The sequence below is a fragment of the Arvicola amphibius genome, chromosome 12, assembly GCF_903992535.2.
Source record: "Arvicola amphibius chromosome 12, mArvAmp1.2, whole genome shotgun sequence".
NCBI classification, from domain to species: domain Eukaryota; kingdom Metazoa; phylum Chordata; class Mammalia; order Rodentia; family Cricetidae; genus Arvicola; species Arvicola amphibius.
In genome coordinates, this window is record NC_052058.2 from 164571489 (window position 1) to 164589404 (window position 17916).

Below are 17916 nucleotides of genomic sequence, written 5' to 3' on the forward strand. Positions count from 1 at the left end.
GTGGGTTGATAATTAGTTCAGTGGCACCATGATGGACAGCTTGCTTGTTATGCTTGTTTGTCTTTGAGACAAGGTCTCACCGTGTAGCTATCCAGGCTGCCCTCAAACTCCCAGCAATCCTCCTGCTTGGTTCTCCCAAGTGCTGGGTTCACAGGTGTGAGCCATCACGGCAAGCTGCTTTTCATTTGGGTCATTTTGTTTTTTTTTTTTTTTCCCGGCAATACAGGGAACTGATTGATCCCAAAGCCTCTTTCACCAAACTACAGCCCCTAGATCTGATCCTTTTACTTGAAGACAGGATCTCAGTGGGTCACCTAGACTAATGTCAACCTCACAATCCTCCTGCCTCAGCCTCACCGTTGGGGATGGGGCATGAAGGATGAAGGAGGAGGCGTCCAGTGGTATCCTTGACAGAGCCCTTGCTTAGCACGGACAGATCCTGGATTCAGTTCCCAGCAATGGGAAAAACAAACCAACCTCAAGCCTTGGGTGAGTTCTTGGGGCCACCAGCAGCAATCCCAGAAACCAGTATGGTAAGAGCTGAACCAAGCTGCCTTCTTGCTTGCCGGCCTTCAGGACAACATGGCTGAGGGCTCATGAGTGAGGGGCGTGTGTGTGTGTGCGTGTGTGTGTGTGTAAATACCATAGGTCATATATGGAGGTCGGGGACAATTTGAAGGAGCCGGTTCTCTCCACCCACCATATGGGTTCCAGGATTGAACCCCGATTGTTAGTTGGCAAGCACCTTTACCCACCAAACCACACGGCAAGCCCAATTCATATTTGTGTTTGCTGAAGTGCTTGAAAGAGTGTGTGTGCATGCGTGTGAACAAGAGAAAGTGTGTGTGCGGTGTGAGAGCCGACGTGCGTGAGTGGGGAAGCAAATGCGAGCTTTGCACGGGGCTGGCTGATGCCTGCCCACTGAACTGGATCCCAGCCCTTATTTTGGTTATTTTGTGTCTCCTCTGGACAGGACACCCTGGCAGGGCGGGTGTGTGTCTGTCTTGTTCATCCCTGTAAGGGAGAAGAACATGGCTTCCGTGTTCAGGGGATGTTCAGAAAGCTAAGTGAACAGCAGAAATGCTGAACGCTGAATGAATGAATGAAGAATGAATGCCAAGACAAAAGGTGACCTAGAAGGCCTAGAAGGTGAGGTGGAAACCGGTCTCAGCACACCAGGGACAGGGTCCTGCTGTGGGTACGGTAACAAGTGGTTGAAGGTGAGGACAGATAGAGCTGATGCCAGAGTAACGGGGCCAAGGGCTGAGGGCAGGTGTTAACCTCAGAGACCTAAGGATGTCCAGAAAGGCTGAGAAATCAGAGGTGCCGAGTGCTCTGTGCCAGGCAGCCAGCCAGCACAGCAGGCTGGCGAGGACAGCATGCCAGAGGCTGAGGCTAAGGAAGCTGGCATCTGTCCAGACACAGGCAGGAGAGAGAAATCAGGCTTCTACATCCCGGGGGGAAGGCGGGACGGGAGTGGGGTGTCAGCCTCTCTAATCCCTAAGGGGACCCAGGGTCACAGAACCGCTAGAGAGGGCTGGTCCGCTGCCGGGGAAGGGGGGTGCACCTTGCAGGCAGTCGGGGGTGAAGGATGCTGTGACAGCTGTAATTGGGGACCCACAGGCGGGCAGGTGGGAGGAGCCAGCAAAGAACTGTGTGATATGTTTGTGACCAGAGAGGGAAGGAGGTGGACGCAGCAACTCTGCCAGCCACTGGACAGACAGACCCTGTGAGGAGCCATCCGAGGCTGGACGGAGGAGGGAACACAGGAGAGAAAGGCCCCTCTGAAGAGGCCCCCTGTGGCTGCAGACGTGTTCAGGAAAACAAAGCGAGCGCCCCTGACAACCTCCTCAGCCCCAGCAGAGAAGAGGATAAGGAGACCCTAAAACAGCTGCCTCTGGGTGGAGAAAGTCATGTGGGCATTTCACATGTTCAGTCCCCAGAACATACTGTGTACACGGGACACGGTTAAGTTCTCCTGTGCATTTCATATGTTCAGTCCCCAGAATACACTGTGTACACGGGACATGGCTAAGTCCTCCTGTGCATTTCACATGTTCAGTCCCCAGAACATACTGTGTACATGGGACACGGCTAAATCCTCCTGTGCATTTCACATGTTCAGTCCCCAGAACATACTGTGTACACGGGACACGGCTAAGTCCTCCTGTGTATTTCACATGTTCAGTCCCCAAAACATACTGTGTACATGGGACACGGCTAAGTCATCCTGTGTGTTTCACATGTTCAGTCCCCAAACATACTCTGTACATGGGACACGGCTAAGTCCTCCTGTGCATTTCACATATTCAGTCCCCAGAACATACTGTGTACCCGGGACACGGCTAAGTCCTCCATTTATTACTTTTTTTTTTCAAATTTTTTAAAGTATTTATTTATTTATTATATATACAATATTCTGTCTACAGAAGAGGGCACCAGACCCCATTACAGATGGTTGTGAGCCACCATGTGGTTGCTGGGAATTGAACTCAGGACCTTTGGAAGAGCAGGCAGGGCTCCTAACCACTGAGCCATGTCTCCAACCCCCATGCATCACTTCTTAATGAACCAGTTCATAACTGAGGCATGGGCTGGGACAGAGTGGGAGACATTCGATTTATCATCGTCGTTGTTACATTGTTACTGAGACAGGGCTTAATGAATAGCCCAAGTGGGCCTTGAATGCAAGGTCTCCCCGCTGCAATCAGGGGAAACTGGGAAACATTTAAACTGGCAACAAAGACTGCCTGGTCCCAGCACCCTCTACTCTGCCCAGCACTGCCCTGGACTGACAACCCCTGCCTCGCTCGCTGCCTCAACACGCTTGCTTTGCACGATGGCCACTTCTGTCTTTACTGCCAGCCGGGACTCTGACTGGCTACCCCTGGGTCCTGGGCAGCGACGAGCAAGCAGCAGGCCCATGCGAGGCCACCTCCCAAAGAACCTTGGGTCTGGCCTAAGCTGAGCCCCGTGACAAGTATTTAACCTAACCATATCCTACTTGTGGGTTCACGGGGCCTGGTCACCTCAGACCCACCGTCTGACTTAGGGAACAAACTACTGAGCTGGAGGAGACCATACTGACCCACACGAGAGGGAGCCCTGAGCCCTGCGGAGCAGATGATTGGGCGGGATGCATGAGGGAAGGGTGGGAGAGAAGCTGTGTAAGGAAGGGCACTCCTAAATGCCAGCATTTGTCTACGGGGCCTGGAAAGCCAGGTTGACACCGAAGCCAACGTCAGTGACTAGCAGGCAGAACAGACTCAGCCTGGCAGGCTTGGGATCCTGTGCCCATCAGCCCCAGACTACCCTGAGATCTTGAAAGAAAGGGGCAGCTTCCTAGAGAAGGGTATGAGTGCCCAGGCAAGATATATCTGCATCTGGTACTCAGCACTGGGGGAGTAGAGGTGGGCGGGGTTCGGGGCACAACTCCCCCTACTGGCTTTTCCAGGGGAAAAAACAGACGAAGGTCAGGGAGGCTCTGCGGGGCAACAGGACAGAACAAGAGGGTGACAACAAACAGGGACCAGTCAGTGGGGACCGCAGGGGATGTAAGGCACCCTAATGAGCTCCCCAGGGCCTCACTGTCAACACAGCAGCTCCCAGAGGTGGAATGCAATTAGCCTAGCGCATCCAACCCCCCTCTCAGTCTCTCCTACCGCTAAACTCCTGGAGGTCAGCCTGGGAGACCACCAGGGTTGGAGTCTCAGTTCTGCAGAAGGTGGAGGTTCCACACTGATGAGAAGCAGGCCAGCTTCTCCATCAGCTAGACGGGGAGCAGAGCCCGTGACGCCAAGTCAGTGAGACAGCAAGGTGAGTATCTTCCTTGCCAATGCATTACCAGACCTGGTTAGGCTTCAATCCGTCAAGAGAACCACAGGAAACGGGCAGCAAGGTCAGCTTTGGAGTCACAGGGCTGTACTGGGTTCAAGGTGGGGCAGCCTTCTGTTCCCCAGCCTTTGCTCACCACACCAGTCTCAGCAAGAAGGGGCAGACTGGGCCAGCTCTGCCCCTGGGGAGCTCACCTCTAGAGGGGAGACTCGGATAAACAGGCAATTACAGGGCAGGGTAGAGCAACACACAGGGCCCACATGCCCCTGCAAGCCAAGGCCACACAGCCCTTGTCAGAGTCGGTGCTGGAGGTTGCCGTGTTGAGGTCCAGTCCTCCACCCAGACTATGGATGGTTCTGGGCTGAGTTCTCTCCAGCCCTCAACCCCCACAACAGACACATCCTTCTTCGCCCTCCAGTCTGAGGCTGTCCAGCATAGACTCCCACCCCTGTAAGCCACAGCAGTGGGCTCTGAGTCCCAAAGGCCCACAGTGTGCAGGGGCCGGGACCCTGACAGGAACACCTACTGGGTGGCTAGGGGCCCATACTCTCCAGGAGACAGGAGAGGAGGATAGAGGCCCTGCAAAGGCCTGGGTGTTGGCTACGGACACAGCTCCCTCTGACGGCTGATGGATTCCCGGGAAAGCAAGAAAAAAACGTATCCTATTCCTGCGTCCTGTTTCAATTACTTGTTTGTTTGTTTATTTATATGGAGGTAGGAAGATAACTTGTGGGAGTCCATTCTCTTATTCCACCATGGGGGTCATAGGGATCAAACTCAGGCTTGAAGGCTTTGCCTACCGAGCCATCTCCCCTGCCTGGAACACTCTTATGTTTAGGGATAATAATTATTCTAAAAGAAGTCAGTGTGGCCACAACTGACTGAGAGTCACCCCGCCAGGGGTCCTATAAGAACAGTTTCTCTTCCTCCTCCTTCTCCGCCTCCTATCCCTCCTCTCCTCCTCCTCTTCCTCCTCTTCCTCATCCTTCTCCGCCTCCTATCCCTCCTTTCCTCCTCCTCTTCCTTATCCTCCTCTCCCTCCTCCTCCTTCTCCTATCCCTCCTTCTCCTTCTCCTCTCTCCTCTCTCCTCCTCCTCCTTCTTCATGGCTTTCACACAGGGTCTCACACATCCCGACTAGTCCTGAACTCACTATGTAACTGAAAATGGCCTCCCCTCCTTGGGAAAGTAGTTCCAAGTGTTATATTTAAAGTCTCCTGCTGAGTGTTGCCAAGAAGGTTCAAGAGGCAGGCCCGGGACCCATTCCATCATTCCCAAACCTTTGCCCTTGGCCCAGAACATCAACAGCATGAATCCGGAAATCATGAAACGTGGAGCCACACTCTGCTGAACAACTGAGAAAACTGAGGCCCAGAGAAAGCCAGCAACTGTCCCATGTCACACAGCAGTTACTGAGTGGTATCCCTACATGGAGGGTAACACAGGCAGTGTGCACAGTTCACAGGGGTATCCTGTGCCCTACAGTTCCTTGTCTCTCCGCAGTTGGAGAGGGGACACATCAGAATCACCTTGGGAATTACCCTGAGGATCTAAACAGGCAAGGGAAGGCCAGTCTGCTAACTGAGGCCCAGCCCAACACAGCAGCAGGCTTTCAGGAAGCCCCACAAGCCACAAGCCTCCCCGATGCCACGCTTTCCTGGCAGCGAGCGCCACAGGCTGATAGCCCCTGCAGCTGCCGCTCCCCAGGCCTTACCTTTTGCCAGAGGGACTCTCGGGAGGCCAGTGACGAGCAGGCAGCCACAAACCAGCAGTTGCCCACCTGGCCCTGGTGCAGGTCATGGGAGCTGATGCCATCTACGAAGAGGCGGGGGTCATCGCAGATATCCTGCAGGACGGGGGAGAAGAACATGAGAACCTGGGGGCATAGGAGCTTCTCGGCCCTCTCTCCCACATGACCAACCATATCCCAAAGTCCTGCCTGGACTGTCTCCACTACGGTGAGCTAACGGATAACAGCTGAAGAAAGATCTCAGCGTGCTGGACCCTGGGCCACCACCTTCTTCTTGTCTTGAGTGGATCTCCCCGTGCAGCCGGCCCTCAAGGCCAGTCACGAAGCAATCAAATGACAAGCCGCTGAGTACAAAATGAGGACGTTCAGGCATTGACGGGGTTGCTACTCCATTATAAGGATGAGGAACAGAAGCTCAAAGACAGGACTTGTCGGAACGCAGGACATACATACAAATGCCAGCGTGAGGCAGAAATTCTGTCGATTCTCCACGGAGATACACAGACATGGCCATGGGACACGGGAGACGCTAGGAACCAGGCGGGGGCAGCTGACGGGCAGAGTCATGTCTGGCAGGACTCAGGCCCTACCCGTCCTAGTTCCTGGATCTTGGTCTAGTTTTCCAATCTCTCCACTCTTCACGATTGCCCTTAAAGACCCAAGGCAGGGCTGTAGAGTGGGAAAAGTGCAGCTTTGGCTTCTGCACCAAGAGACACACGCTGAAAGCATAGCTTCCTGTCTCCTACAGACCAGACACCCTGCCCAGGCTGGAGTCAGATGCTGGGTGGATCTCTGAGGGAGCAGATAGCACCATAGTATACCCAGCTCAGGAAAAGCAGCTAGGAACACCATCATAGCCTCCTTAGAGACTAATGAGGGGTGAACTGAGAAGACCTAAGCTGAGGGGGCAAGAAGGCAGGGCGGGGAAGCTTCACACTGAGACACAGCCTTTTAACTCAGACAACCCCCACTGGCCCCGAGAACCCAGCACTGTGCCCACTTCACAGATGGGAGGTTGAGGACGATGCCTGTGGTACAGCTGTTTCCTGGGCTTGAGAAGATCGTCTCCATCTTGAAGCTGAGCAGCTGGGATGACCCATGAGCTAACTCAAGCCTATGAGCATCCTCTTGGGAGGCCGGCAGGGGAGACCCCGAGAAGTCATCACGTGACCCTCATGAGGCTCCCCACCCCTGAGACTGTAATTGCTATGCCCTAAGGTAACAGTCCACTGGGTGTGGGATTTCCTGGGGGTGTAGCCACCTATGACCTGCCCCATAACTCCATTAAGGTCACTGGTTCACAGGGTTTGGCTTGGACAAAACCCTCCTTTGATCTGTTCATGCCCTGTCTATCGTGGGTGAATAGAAGTTTCTTCACGTCTCCCAGAGAAAGTCACACACCCAGTGGTACCTATAGAGAACAGACTGAACCAAAAATGAGCCGGGGTGGAGCATGGCTGGTTTGGGGAGTGACACGCCTCCTAACGGATGTGACGGTCTCATGGGCCCTCAGACTTAACAACCAAGGCTGAGCTTTCTGTGCCCAGGGAAAATCAGGCCGAGGCAAACCCTGGGGGGAGATTCCAGTGTAACCAACCTTTGTGTGGCAAAAAGTTAAAAATGTTTAATTTAAAATTTTTTTTTGGTTTTGGTTTTCTAGACAGGGTTTCTCTGTGTTGCCCTGGCTGTCCTGGAATTCACTCTGTAGACCAGGCTGTCCTCAAACTCAGAGACCCCCTCTGCCTCTGCCTCCTGAGTGCTGGGATTAAAAGTGTGTGCCACCACCACTTGGCTAATTTTTAATTCTTAATTCTATTTTAGATTTTAAGAAGGCTGTGGTGGCAGCCACTGGGCTCTGGCTAAGACAAGTCAAGCAAATGAGGCTGAGCCCAGAGGAAAATGGCCAGCCTAAAGGATGAGAAAGTCAGATTTGTGTTTGGGAGCTCCCAGAAGTCTTCAAACCCAAACAATTGTTCCCCAAAGGGGTGAAGGATGGGGGATCACTGATGCACCCAGAGCTGCAGGGGAAAGGGATTACTTGGCGTGGGAATTCCCTGCAGGTAAGGGCTAGGCAGAGGGACCTGAGGTCCCACAATGAGCTGTGAGTCTTTTGCTCCCCTGCTGAGATGCAGAACACCTGAGCTTTGATGGAGTCACACAGACCTTGATTCATGGCAACCTCTGAAAACACGGGGGTGGGAGTAATGGATGAATCAGGAAATGGAGCTATGTAGGTGAAAAATATTGAGATTAATCTTGTCCTGAGTGGGTTGTAATTAACATCCACTCCAGATTCAACGCATACATTTCTCCCCTGTAAGGAGGCAGGGCTGGGTGTATTGCTGGGATACACCCTGAAATGAGGATCATATACAGTGGAGAGATCATTCAGTTAATTAACCTAAAGCTGTTTCAGTAGCCAGGCGGGGCAGGTAAAAACAAAACAAAACAAGGCAGATAGAGCACCCATTCCAATATTTTTCCTTTTAAAAATAACCCATTAGTTTAGTATCCTTCCTGTATGTGCATGTGTAATGCACATGTGTGATGAAGCACATGTGTGCATGGGTACACGTTTGGAGGCCAGAAGACAAGTTCCATAGAGCCAGTTTTCTCCTTCTACCTTTAAACAGCACTGGGATCAACCCAGGCCCTGTCTCAAATAACAGTCTCTTTATCAGCTGAACCACCCTGCTGGCCCCCTGGCCCCACTGGCCCCTGGCCCCGCTGGCCCCCGCCCCGTGTCCTCCCCATCCTCGTCCTTTTGAAGGAACCATCATCATACACTTCGTGGCACCTCTTCACACTGAAGGCCCTTCACACTTAGGCTCTTCACACTGAAGGCCCTTCACACTTAGGCTCTTCACACTGAAGGCCCTTCACACTTAGGCTCTTCACACTGATGGCCCAGGAGGCTTCTGTTAATTTGTTTGGCTCTGATCTTTAACATTCCTGTAGCTGATGAGCCCCAGGGCAATTGCCATTTACTTGGAATGGACGCAGTAGACTTTCGAGAGGACCTGCCAACCTCATAAAAGATCCCATTATATTACAATTACCTCTAAATTTGTCACAGACTTAGAGACATCCGATAGCTGGTCATGTTCCTCGGCAGGACAGAGAGGGCGGGAAATCGGATGCCCAGGGGCCCAGGCTCCGCTTTGGAGCCCCTCTCTCCCCCACCCTGAGATCTTCATCACTACTACAAAACAGTTAACTGGGGTGGGACTTCTTGGTGTCCCCATAAACTCAAACTCATTGGTTCCCCAGGGTGGCTTAAGGCAGACCCCTTTCTTTGGTAGTCAGTGCCCTCTCTGTCTTTCCAGGGAAAGTCACATTTCAATGTCCCAGGCATATCATGGGGGCTAGAGCGGACAGTCGTCTCTGCCTGTTTCGAGTCTCCAGGTCTGTTCCTAGGCTCAAGCTGTCACTACACAGCAGCAGAAGCCCTTCCACAGACGGCCAGCAGGGGGCAGGAAAGCCTGGAAGGCAGACCTCAATTCCTGCACGCCTGCTGCTGGAGATGCAAGCAGAAGCCAATGCTCATCCTCTCTGTTCCTCCACGTCCTCAAATGCTGGCCCTAAAGGGCTAGGTGTGGCCTCCACAGATGGTGGCGGCGGAGCATTCTGCAGGGGAAAATGGGATAATGGGACAGTATTTGGGACCCAACTGCTCAGAAAAAGAAAAAAGCCAGGAAAAGAAAGGGTAATTCCTCTGAGGGCACTAACTGAATCGGACTCCTGGACCACTTCTAGCTGTGGGGAGCCAGGGGCAAGCTGCACTGTGGCTTCTCCAAGGCACAGGTGTGTATCCTACCGTCTCTGATCAGAGGAAACCCAGTCAGGAGGCCTGTTTCTTGTCCCCAAGACCACTCTCAGGAAGCTCTGGGTGCCACCCTGCCTCCTCCTCATCTCATCTTCCAGCCAACTGTACCCATCCAGCTTCCCAGACAGAGACAGAGTGATGTTTCCTCATGGAGGGAGGCTCCGAAAGGGGGCAGGGGCGGGGCCTCGCATCTAGCCGACTCTATAGCATGAGTCCACAAGGAGAGAGCCGCCACCAGTGCCACCAGAGCTGCAGCGGGGGATGGCAGCAAGGTGCTCATCTCGCCCTGTGACAGACAGGACACCCACTCCAAATGAGGCAGGGGTGCTCCAGGTGAAGCACAACTGACTGAGCAGACAGGGCAGTGCAGGATGGTTGGGCACACAAACGGGCTCTCCCTGCCACTACGCCTGTACCAGTCTGGCTCTGGACCTCAGAGCGCCCTCCCGCCATGCCCACCCCAGACTGGGAGAGATGGAATTCCAGAGAGCCGCTTCCATCCCACCCTTGAGCATGCCGCCTGCACCTGAAGGCTCAGGTTTGCCAGCTCTGATCTAGTACACCTGAGACCGCTGGTACCCGGGATGCAGATGCTACCTTGAAAAAACATCACAAAAATAGCTCTGCGGACTGGTCCTGCGGAGGCCAGGAGTAAAGAGCAGGGTGCTCTCAGAGATAAGGACGCCGAGGTGGAGAGAGCCACGGTCACTGGTCCAGGGCCTTGCAGCACAATGAACTAAGATTCAAACTTGGACAGTGCTTCCCAGCCTCTCTCTAGGTGTGCTGCGTCATCTAAGGGACAAAGCTACCCTTCCTTGTGCATCAACAAGACCCAGGAGGAAGAGATGTCCAGGCCTGTCCACCACTGTAGGCCAGAATGTCTCACTTTCTGAGTCACTAGCTGACCACGAGTTGGAGACAGCCCCTACTACAGCCAGGCCCGAGTCTCCGGATGAATGGAGTTAACGACAACCTGATATGGGCTGAGGTTGCCGGGAATGTGGTCCCTTCAGAGTAGATGCGGGGAAGACGGGGTTTGGTGTGGGGGAGGAGCAGGGAGTTGGAGAGAACAAGGACCCCAAAATGCCCTGAAGATGAAGTCAGTCTAGCCACAGTAGTTGGGGGAATACTGCCCTTGCCCTCACTCTCCCTCCCTCCCTCCCTCCCTCCCTCCCTCCCTCTCTCTCTCTCCCCCCCCCACACACACGCACACGCACACACACATGCGCACACACGGACACATGCGCACACACGCGCGCGCGCACACACACACACACACACACACACACACACACACACACCCTACCTTGGTGCCAGACCACCCATGCACCTTCCAGTCCTGTCACATCATCTTACTAATGGTGGCTCTAAAAGAACGTTGAATTATTCCAGGAATTATTCCAGGAGATCCCTTCAGCTGCAGAAGAGAAAGTCCCCTAGGGATAAGCCAGCTCCTAGGACAGATGTGTCTCACTACCAATCAGAGGTGCATCCGCGTATGCAGATTTCCTGGCTTTGGCTTCCTTTTTCCTATGGATTTTAACACTGCAACAGGCGAGGCCAAATCTGTAAATGCATCTATTTCCTTTGTTGGGTTCCTAATTCCTGGTTGTTTGTTTGGGAAACCATGAGCTGGACCTGGGATACGGGGCATCACCTTGCATGACAGTCCCTCTATCTGCCAGTGAGCTCAGACAAGGGATGTGTTTGGCACGGGGAGGCAAGTTGGGGACAGAGACTACTGATTGGGTGTGGAGGGATAACCAAGTGCCCTAGACTGGACTGCACGGGATCTGCTGTGAGCCCTGGACTGAACCACCCCCAGGCCAGGGTGCCACACCACAGCCAACAAGCCTCCAGGGCCCTGGCTTCTGAACCTGTGGTAACCTCAGCTGGTCGGACCAGTTGGCCCAGGTCTGACCAGGTTGGAGCCACGCCCCTCCTGGCTGAGCAGGAAATTCAGGTTTCCAGCTAGCGTAGATCAGGAACCCAGCCAGGAGCAGGATGGACAGCAGAGCTGGGCAGTCATGCACACAACTGCACCCTCAGGGGACACTGCCAGTCCTTTTCCTTCCTCCTGTCCACTCCTGAATCTAAGGTCACAGAAAGTGGCTGCTGCAGGAACTTTGCCTGGACACAACAGCAAAGTCACAGGACAAGGTGCCCCCTCTGCAATTGCCCCTTCTCCCTCCCCCATCTCCTTCTTCAGCAATCCAGTCAGGGGCCTTCCCTGGTGCTCTGAGAAGACTAGCAGAAGGTAACCAAGGGACTCAGTCTCAGGCAGAGCAGAGGTCTTCCTAAGGCAGGCAAAGTGGTCAGCGCTCCGAGAAGATCACCCTTCCCAAAACGAGGTGAGACCTAGAGAGTGGGCACACCAGGCTGCCTCAAGGAATGCTAGGATCTCAAAACTAGAAAATGTTCCCAGGGCTCCTACCAACCCCCATACATTCCATCTAGAACCCCCAAGATAATGCCCCGACATAAGGAAGGCAGAGAGCTGGGTGGAGGCCAGACAGTTGTAGCCCTCAGCCTGAGAACCAGAAGTGGCTTCTGCCCACATCCTGACTCCCCAGAACCCCCTATCGCCTCCCCCTCCTCTTTCCAGCAGTAAGGAAGGCGGAAGAGGCTCCCTCAGTGGCAAAGAACACAGGAGGTTGGGAAGTTCCAGGCTGGGAGGGTAAGGGATGGGGACACTGAGTGGCTCGGCCTCAGAGACTGTCTAAGGAGAATCTCTACCAACAGAGAAGTCACCCTAATGACCAACTGAGAGAGAGGTAGTAGAATCAGAATGGGCTGTAGGGAAAATAGCTGATTGCTCTGCTTACAAACAATGCATCAGGCCCAGGACCCAGGAAATAGGACCACTCAGAAGCACAGCTGCCTCAGGCCAGAGGCCAAGTGGCTGGGCATTAACGGTCAGGAGCTGGCAACCCATCCCAAGCCAGGCTGCTCCACTTCCCCTCCACTGTCGACCTTGCCCTCCCTCCCCAGTTAAGTCCAGGTCTTAACTGTGGCATCATGCCCATGGGAACACACTCTGTCCAGTGGGCTCAGGCCTGACCAAGAATGGAGCCCGGCGACTGCCTTGTGGCTCCTGCTCTGCCGCCAACCATTTGGCCGTGACCCTGCCAGGGTAGGCAATGTGTTCTTCGTCTTCAGCGGGAGCTGGAAAGGCAGCTGGATAGGTGCCAAGGAAGGAGGAGATAGGATTCCTGAACCCAGGGGAAAGGGCCTTGAGAGGGCAGTGACTCCATCGGGTCACACCTAGTCACCAGCCTTCCTAGCCGCCAGCCTGCCCTGTGCAGCCTTGGGCCTCTTGAAGCCCGTTCCAGACTGCGGTCCACGGTCTTAGGAAGAGGGTCAGGGCAAGGACAGTGTGCCTTGGGGGTGGTGGCAGGAGACTCAGGTGTCCACCCTTTCTCCTGGGAACCAGGATCTCACAAAGGCCCTTTAGAACCAGCTCCTACCCTACGCCTTGCCGAAGCAGACATGGGATAATAGAGCCAAAATCCTGTCACTAGGTCAGAGAAGGAAGCCAGCGTCAGAAACTCCCCCCAAGTCCCAAGGTCTGAGGCCAAAGAACCCAGGGTCCATCTTGTGTCAGGGAAGGGCCAGAGCGAGACTCCTGAATGTGTGGTCCCTTCTCCTCTCAGCCTCAATTCCCTTGCCTGACAAGAGCCCCATTTCACAGAGATGCCCCAGGCTGGTTGTTGGGAGGGACATGAATGTGAAATTTTATTTTTCTCCAAATGTCCAAGGACCAGAGAGACCAGATGGTACAAATCTGACTGCCGTTTGCTTCTGAGCGTAGAGACATGCTTGGATCCACCTGCCCTCAGAACCAACACGCCAGGCCCAGGAGGTGGGGGTGCTCCCCTCCTGTGCCCCAGGTCCCACCTGCTTTGTCATTGCCAGAGGGGGCCTGATACCCCAACATAATAGTCTCTGTGTGACTGCACTTCCCCCCAGCCTGACCCTGCAGCTGAGGTGCCTTCTCTGAGAACAGGCATGGAGGAAGCTGTGACGACCTGCCCAAGGGACCTGGAAAAGCCTGGTTTCCCACACTCAAGTCCCTTTTCAGTGACTGTCTCTTTGTCCCAGGTGAAGCCTGGATTGGGTCCTCCAGCACCCTCCCCTTCACGGAGACCCTAGGAGCCCCTCTCGGCAGAACTCCTATGCCCACCTCCCACATAAGACCCAGAACCAAAAGTCATGGCCCAGGGCCAACTATTTCTGCTAAGCATGCAACTCATGGGCCCTAGACCAGGCTGGGATCTGGCAAGGCCACCAACACTCAGGGTACGGGCGGTACATTGGCCACCTGCTGCCCATCCTTACAGCTTCATGAGAGTACATTGCTTCTACTTGTACGGGAAGCGACGTGAAAATCAGCAAAGCAAACCTGCCCTCCAATCTTACTGCACACGGGGCCCATCCACGGCACATCGCATACACCCCACATGGCCATGGGAAGGGAGGCCGAGACCAGCAGTCCTTGGTCCCTGAGTGCACTATGCCTCAGAGGGCCAGACCAGGCAGGAGGCTGCCGGTGGGATCGGGGATCCATTCTCCCTGGGTGGGGGGCGGGAGGGCGGGGGGCAGAAACTAACCTTAGGCCGCTTCCACCTGACCGCGGGCCCTGGGGTACCCTTATAGTAGAGCGAGTCATCAGTGGCTGGGAAGTGGGGGTCCTCAAAGAGCACCTTCCTGCGCAGACAGGCCCGCTTCAGCGCCGAGTAGTTCTGGTCCTCATAGGATTTTACACAGGAGAACATGGTGACCACGACCCCAAGAGGAGGCGGCACCTAGAAGACAGGGGGGCAAGAAGACCATCAAACACGGGCAGCCCCCACTGAGCTCCGACCACTGTTGTACCCCCCTCCCAGAAGCATCCCAATAGCACAGGCAGGAAAGGTGGTAGGGAGAGAGGCAAAGGTCTGCCCAAGCTCACACAGCCAGTACCTGCTATCGGGCAAAGAGGCAACAGGTACGGACTACCTGCCCCAGCTATTAAGAGTCTCTCCTTCCTGGTGTCTGGACGGTGATACCAAGCCCTCAGGCCACCAGTGCCCAGTGTCCAGGGCTGGCCAGGCCACACCCACCTCACACTCCCAGTCCTGTTTAGCCAGCCCTAAATGAACAATGACCAAGGGACACACCCTGCATCAGTATGGCCAGAGAAGGCCCCGGAGAGCAGGGGTTGTGCCCAGAACCAGTAGGGCTTGACCCATCAGGAGTGTTGACGGAGGTCTGGTCTCTCACACTCCTTCTTCAACCTCTCCAAATCTACATATTCTGGGGCGCACGTAGACCAACACTGTGGTCTTTATTGAGGTTCAGGCTGACCACGAGGGGAAACTGAGGCAGAGTTCTTAGAATGGTTTTAGAGCAAAGTTTGATAGCAGGAGGGATGTAGGCACTTCTCATCTGTTGGGTGATAACTGTGGAAAAGTGGCTCAGCCTCTCCGAGCCCCTATCCTTCATCGCCAAGGTAGGAACGAGGTTCCTGTTCTCTGGAACCCACCATGGGCAAAGCCACTAAGTGAGAGGCTTTGCTGTGTCCAGCATTGAGAGCGATGGTGGGGACACTTGCTGCCATTTTCAGAATGAGGGCTGAGGCTCTGTGAGGTAAGGGACCTTATTCATGTCCCCATGGAGACAGTGGATTGGAACCCAGGTCCTCAGGCTGAGGTGGCCACCTTGGCCTCAGGAGAGAGTACTAGGCAATGGCTCCCCATACAATCCCCAACTGAGCTGTAGCCCAAAGGAAGGGAAGGTGGAGGATTCTCCAGGGATGGGAAGAGACCGGAAAGAAAAGATGACCGGCTTGCAAAACCTTGTTCTTTGTCTGCATCATCCACCTAGGGTTGCCAGTGGCCTCAAGCCAACCATTTAATTTCCCTGGCCTTTCCTCAGCCCAGGGAGGTCAATCTCCTCTGGCCCTAGGCCTCCCTCTGCCCCGGAGGCCTGGGAAAAGAGAAAGGAGAGACTAGAAAACCTCAGGGCCCTTAGGCACGAAGCAGGTTCATCAGCCCTGCAGGCTTCAGCAGCTGGGGCTCAGGAAGCAATTTAAGTCACAAGAATTAGATCAGGGAGCCGAGAAATCAGCTATTGGATTCCAGTATTTCGGAGCCTAGAGGGCTGGGAGAGCGGGAGCAAGCAGGCTGAGATCACACAGCCAGGATGGCAAATGAAACTTCTGGCCACTCGCCAGGCTCACGGAGAGGATCTGCTCTCTCAGGAAGAAAAGATGGGGTAGCCAGAAGAAACTGGGTGAGGAGGAGTTGGGTGGGTAGGGAAGGAGGGCATGGATGGACAGGAGTGAGTCTCCACCATGCATACCCCAGTCATTCCTCTCATCCCTGACAGGCAGGGTGACCCTGGCCTACTTCTGGAGTTGTTCCGGGGACCTGGCCTCTAACCCTTCAGCCCCTGTGTGCCAACCAAGAGGTTGCTGCCACATAGTACCCCATGGGGCCAGAGTCTCAAGGGGTCACAGACCATAGCCTCTCCCATCTCCAGGCACCATCTCGGAAAGCAAAGCATAAACAGGAAGACAGGAAACCCAGACTGAACCGCCAGCCTCTCTCCCCAGGGCTGTGCTCCAGGCGTGACCACTTCTGGCTGAGTCTGAGCTGACAAGACCCTGTGTCACATTAAGGACAGGCTGGGTTTCCCAGCCATCTGATTCCACCCACGTCCCTTTCCCTGACAATCTCACCCTTGTATCCTCTACCCTGGAGCCCAGCATTCCGCTGTCAGGCGTTTCTCACAGGTCCCTCAAGCAGTGGGCTAAGGCTTTCCCCTCTCCAACACAATCCAGCCCTTTCCTTGGCTATCCAGAGCCCACCTCCCCCCCCCAGCCCAGCACCAGTTGCATTGTGTCTGTTTGGATACTCATGGCTCATTTTCCCACTTCCCCCTCTGAGGACAGGTGCTACACCAAGTACCTCTGCATCCCCACTACCCACGGTGAGACGCTGGGATTCAGTAACACAGAAGCATTGCAACAAACGTTGAGGGTGGCAGGAACTCCATCCCAGCTACAAAGAGTAAGCTCAGGAGACCCAGGACCTGGGTCGCAGAGGTGGCTCAGTGGTTAAGAGCACTGACTGCTCTTGCAGAGGATGGAGTTTCAATTTCCAGCGCCCACATGGCAGCTCACAACTGTAACAGGGGATTCAGACTTCTCGTGTTGCCTCCATGGGCACCAGGCACGCCCGTGATACCCAAACATACGTGCAGTCAGCATTCAGGCCAGCTGGAACCACCCACCTCTGCCTGCTGGACCAAGCGTCCGCTTGCTTCTTGACCTTCCTGATGGCTGTGTGCCAGCGAGGGCCCACACCCCACTGGCCAGGCTGAGCTGACTGCGGCCCTGCCCTTCAGCCACTGTGACTAAGCCCAGACTAGAGGGCCCCAGGGATGGACTAGGCTGGAGGCCGGCAGAGGCCACACAGCTTACAGGGTCTTTGTCGGGAGTGGGAGCCTCTGGAAGGAGAAATAACGGAGCCAGGACAATCAGAGAACAGGCTGAGTCTAAGCGCAACAGCACACTAAAGGCCAAGAACAACCAAGGCCATCAACAGAGGCCCAGTTAGGGGAGCCACACCCAGGTCAGGCAGCCAACCCTAAAGTCCTGGTCACCGAGACACTGCCAGGGTAGACAAACAGATCGGTGGAATGGAACAGGTTAGAAGCATCTACTCAACCCATGGGTACAATGACACCTGCTTTATGACTCGGAACCACTGTTCCAGTGAATGGTTTCCCTTGCTCTCCACATGGGAAGAAGAGGATCTTGACCCCACCTCACACTACACACAGAATCAATCCCCAGAAAACAGCAGAGGAACTCCGCAACCAGCAACACCTGTAGCCAGAGAATTGGCTCAGCGGTTAGGAGCCCTTGGTGCTCTCCCAGAGGACCCAGATTCGGTTCCCAGCACCCACCAGGTGGCTCACAACCATCTGTAACTCCGGTTCCGGGGGATCCAATTCCTTCTTTTAGCCTCCACAGGCAGCAGGCACATGTGTGTGTGTGGTACACAAACATACACGCAGACAAAACACCCATACACATAAAATAAAATAACAATAAAACTAAAATCGGCAATAACAAAACAAAACAAGCAAAAAACAGCACACTATTAAAAAAAAGAGCAACTCCAAACACCTAGCAAATAGAAGGAAAAGTGCTGGACTCCACCCATCGGCAAGGAGGCACAAACTCAAATCATAGCGAGACACCGTCCCATCCTACATGCAGGGCTAGAGAGAGGAGGCACCATGACACGATAGCTCACATGCGACCCGACAGTTCACACACGACCCGACAGCTCACACATGACCCGACAGCTCACACACGACCCGACAGTTCACACGCGACCCGACAGCTCACACACGACCCGACAGCTCACACATGACCCGACAGTTCACACGCGACCCGACAGCTCACACGCGACCCGACAGCTCACACACGACCCTACAGTTCACACACAACCCGA

General features: G+C 54.5%; 1 protein-coding gene across 1 annotated transcript in view; it reads right to left on the minus strand.

Annotated features, from left to right (window-relative positions):
* The window catches only part of Capn5 (calpain 5), a 50347-nt gene that overhangs the window by 23032 nt on the left and 9399 nt on the right, over positions 1–17916 (minus strand). The window contains exons 2-3 of the mRNA XM_038313826.1: positions 14020–14214; positions 5548–5679 (exon numbers count right to left, since the gene is read on the minus strand). Of these exons, the coding sequence (XP_038169754.1) occupies positions 5548–5679; positions 14020–14184 (297 nt within the window). The 5' untranslated portion in view covers positions 14185–14214. The remainder of the gene's footprint in view (positions 1–5547; positions 5680–14019; positions 14215–17916) is intronic.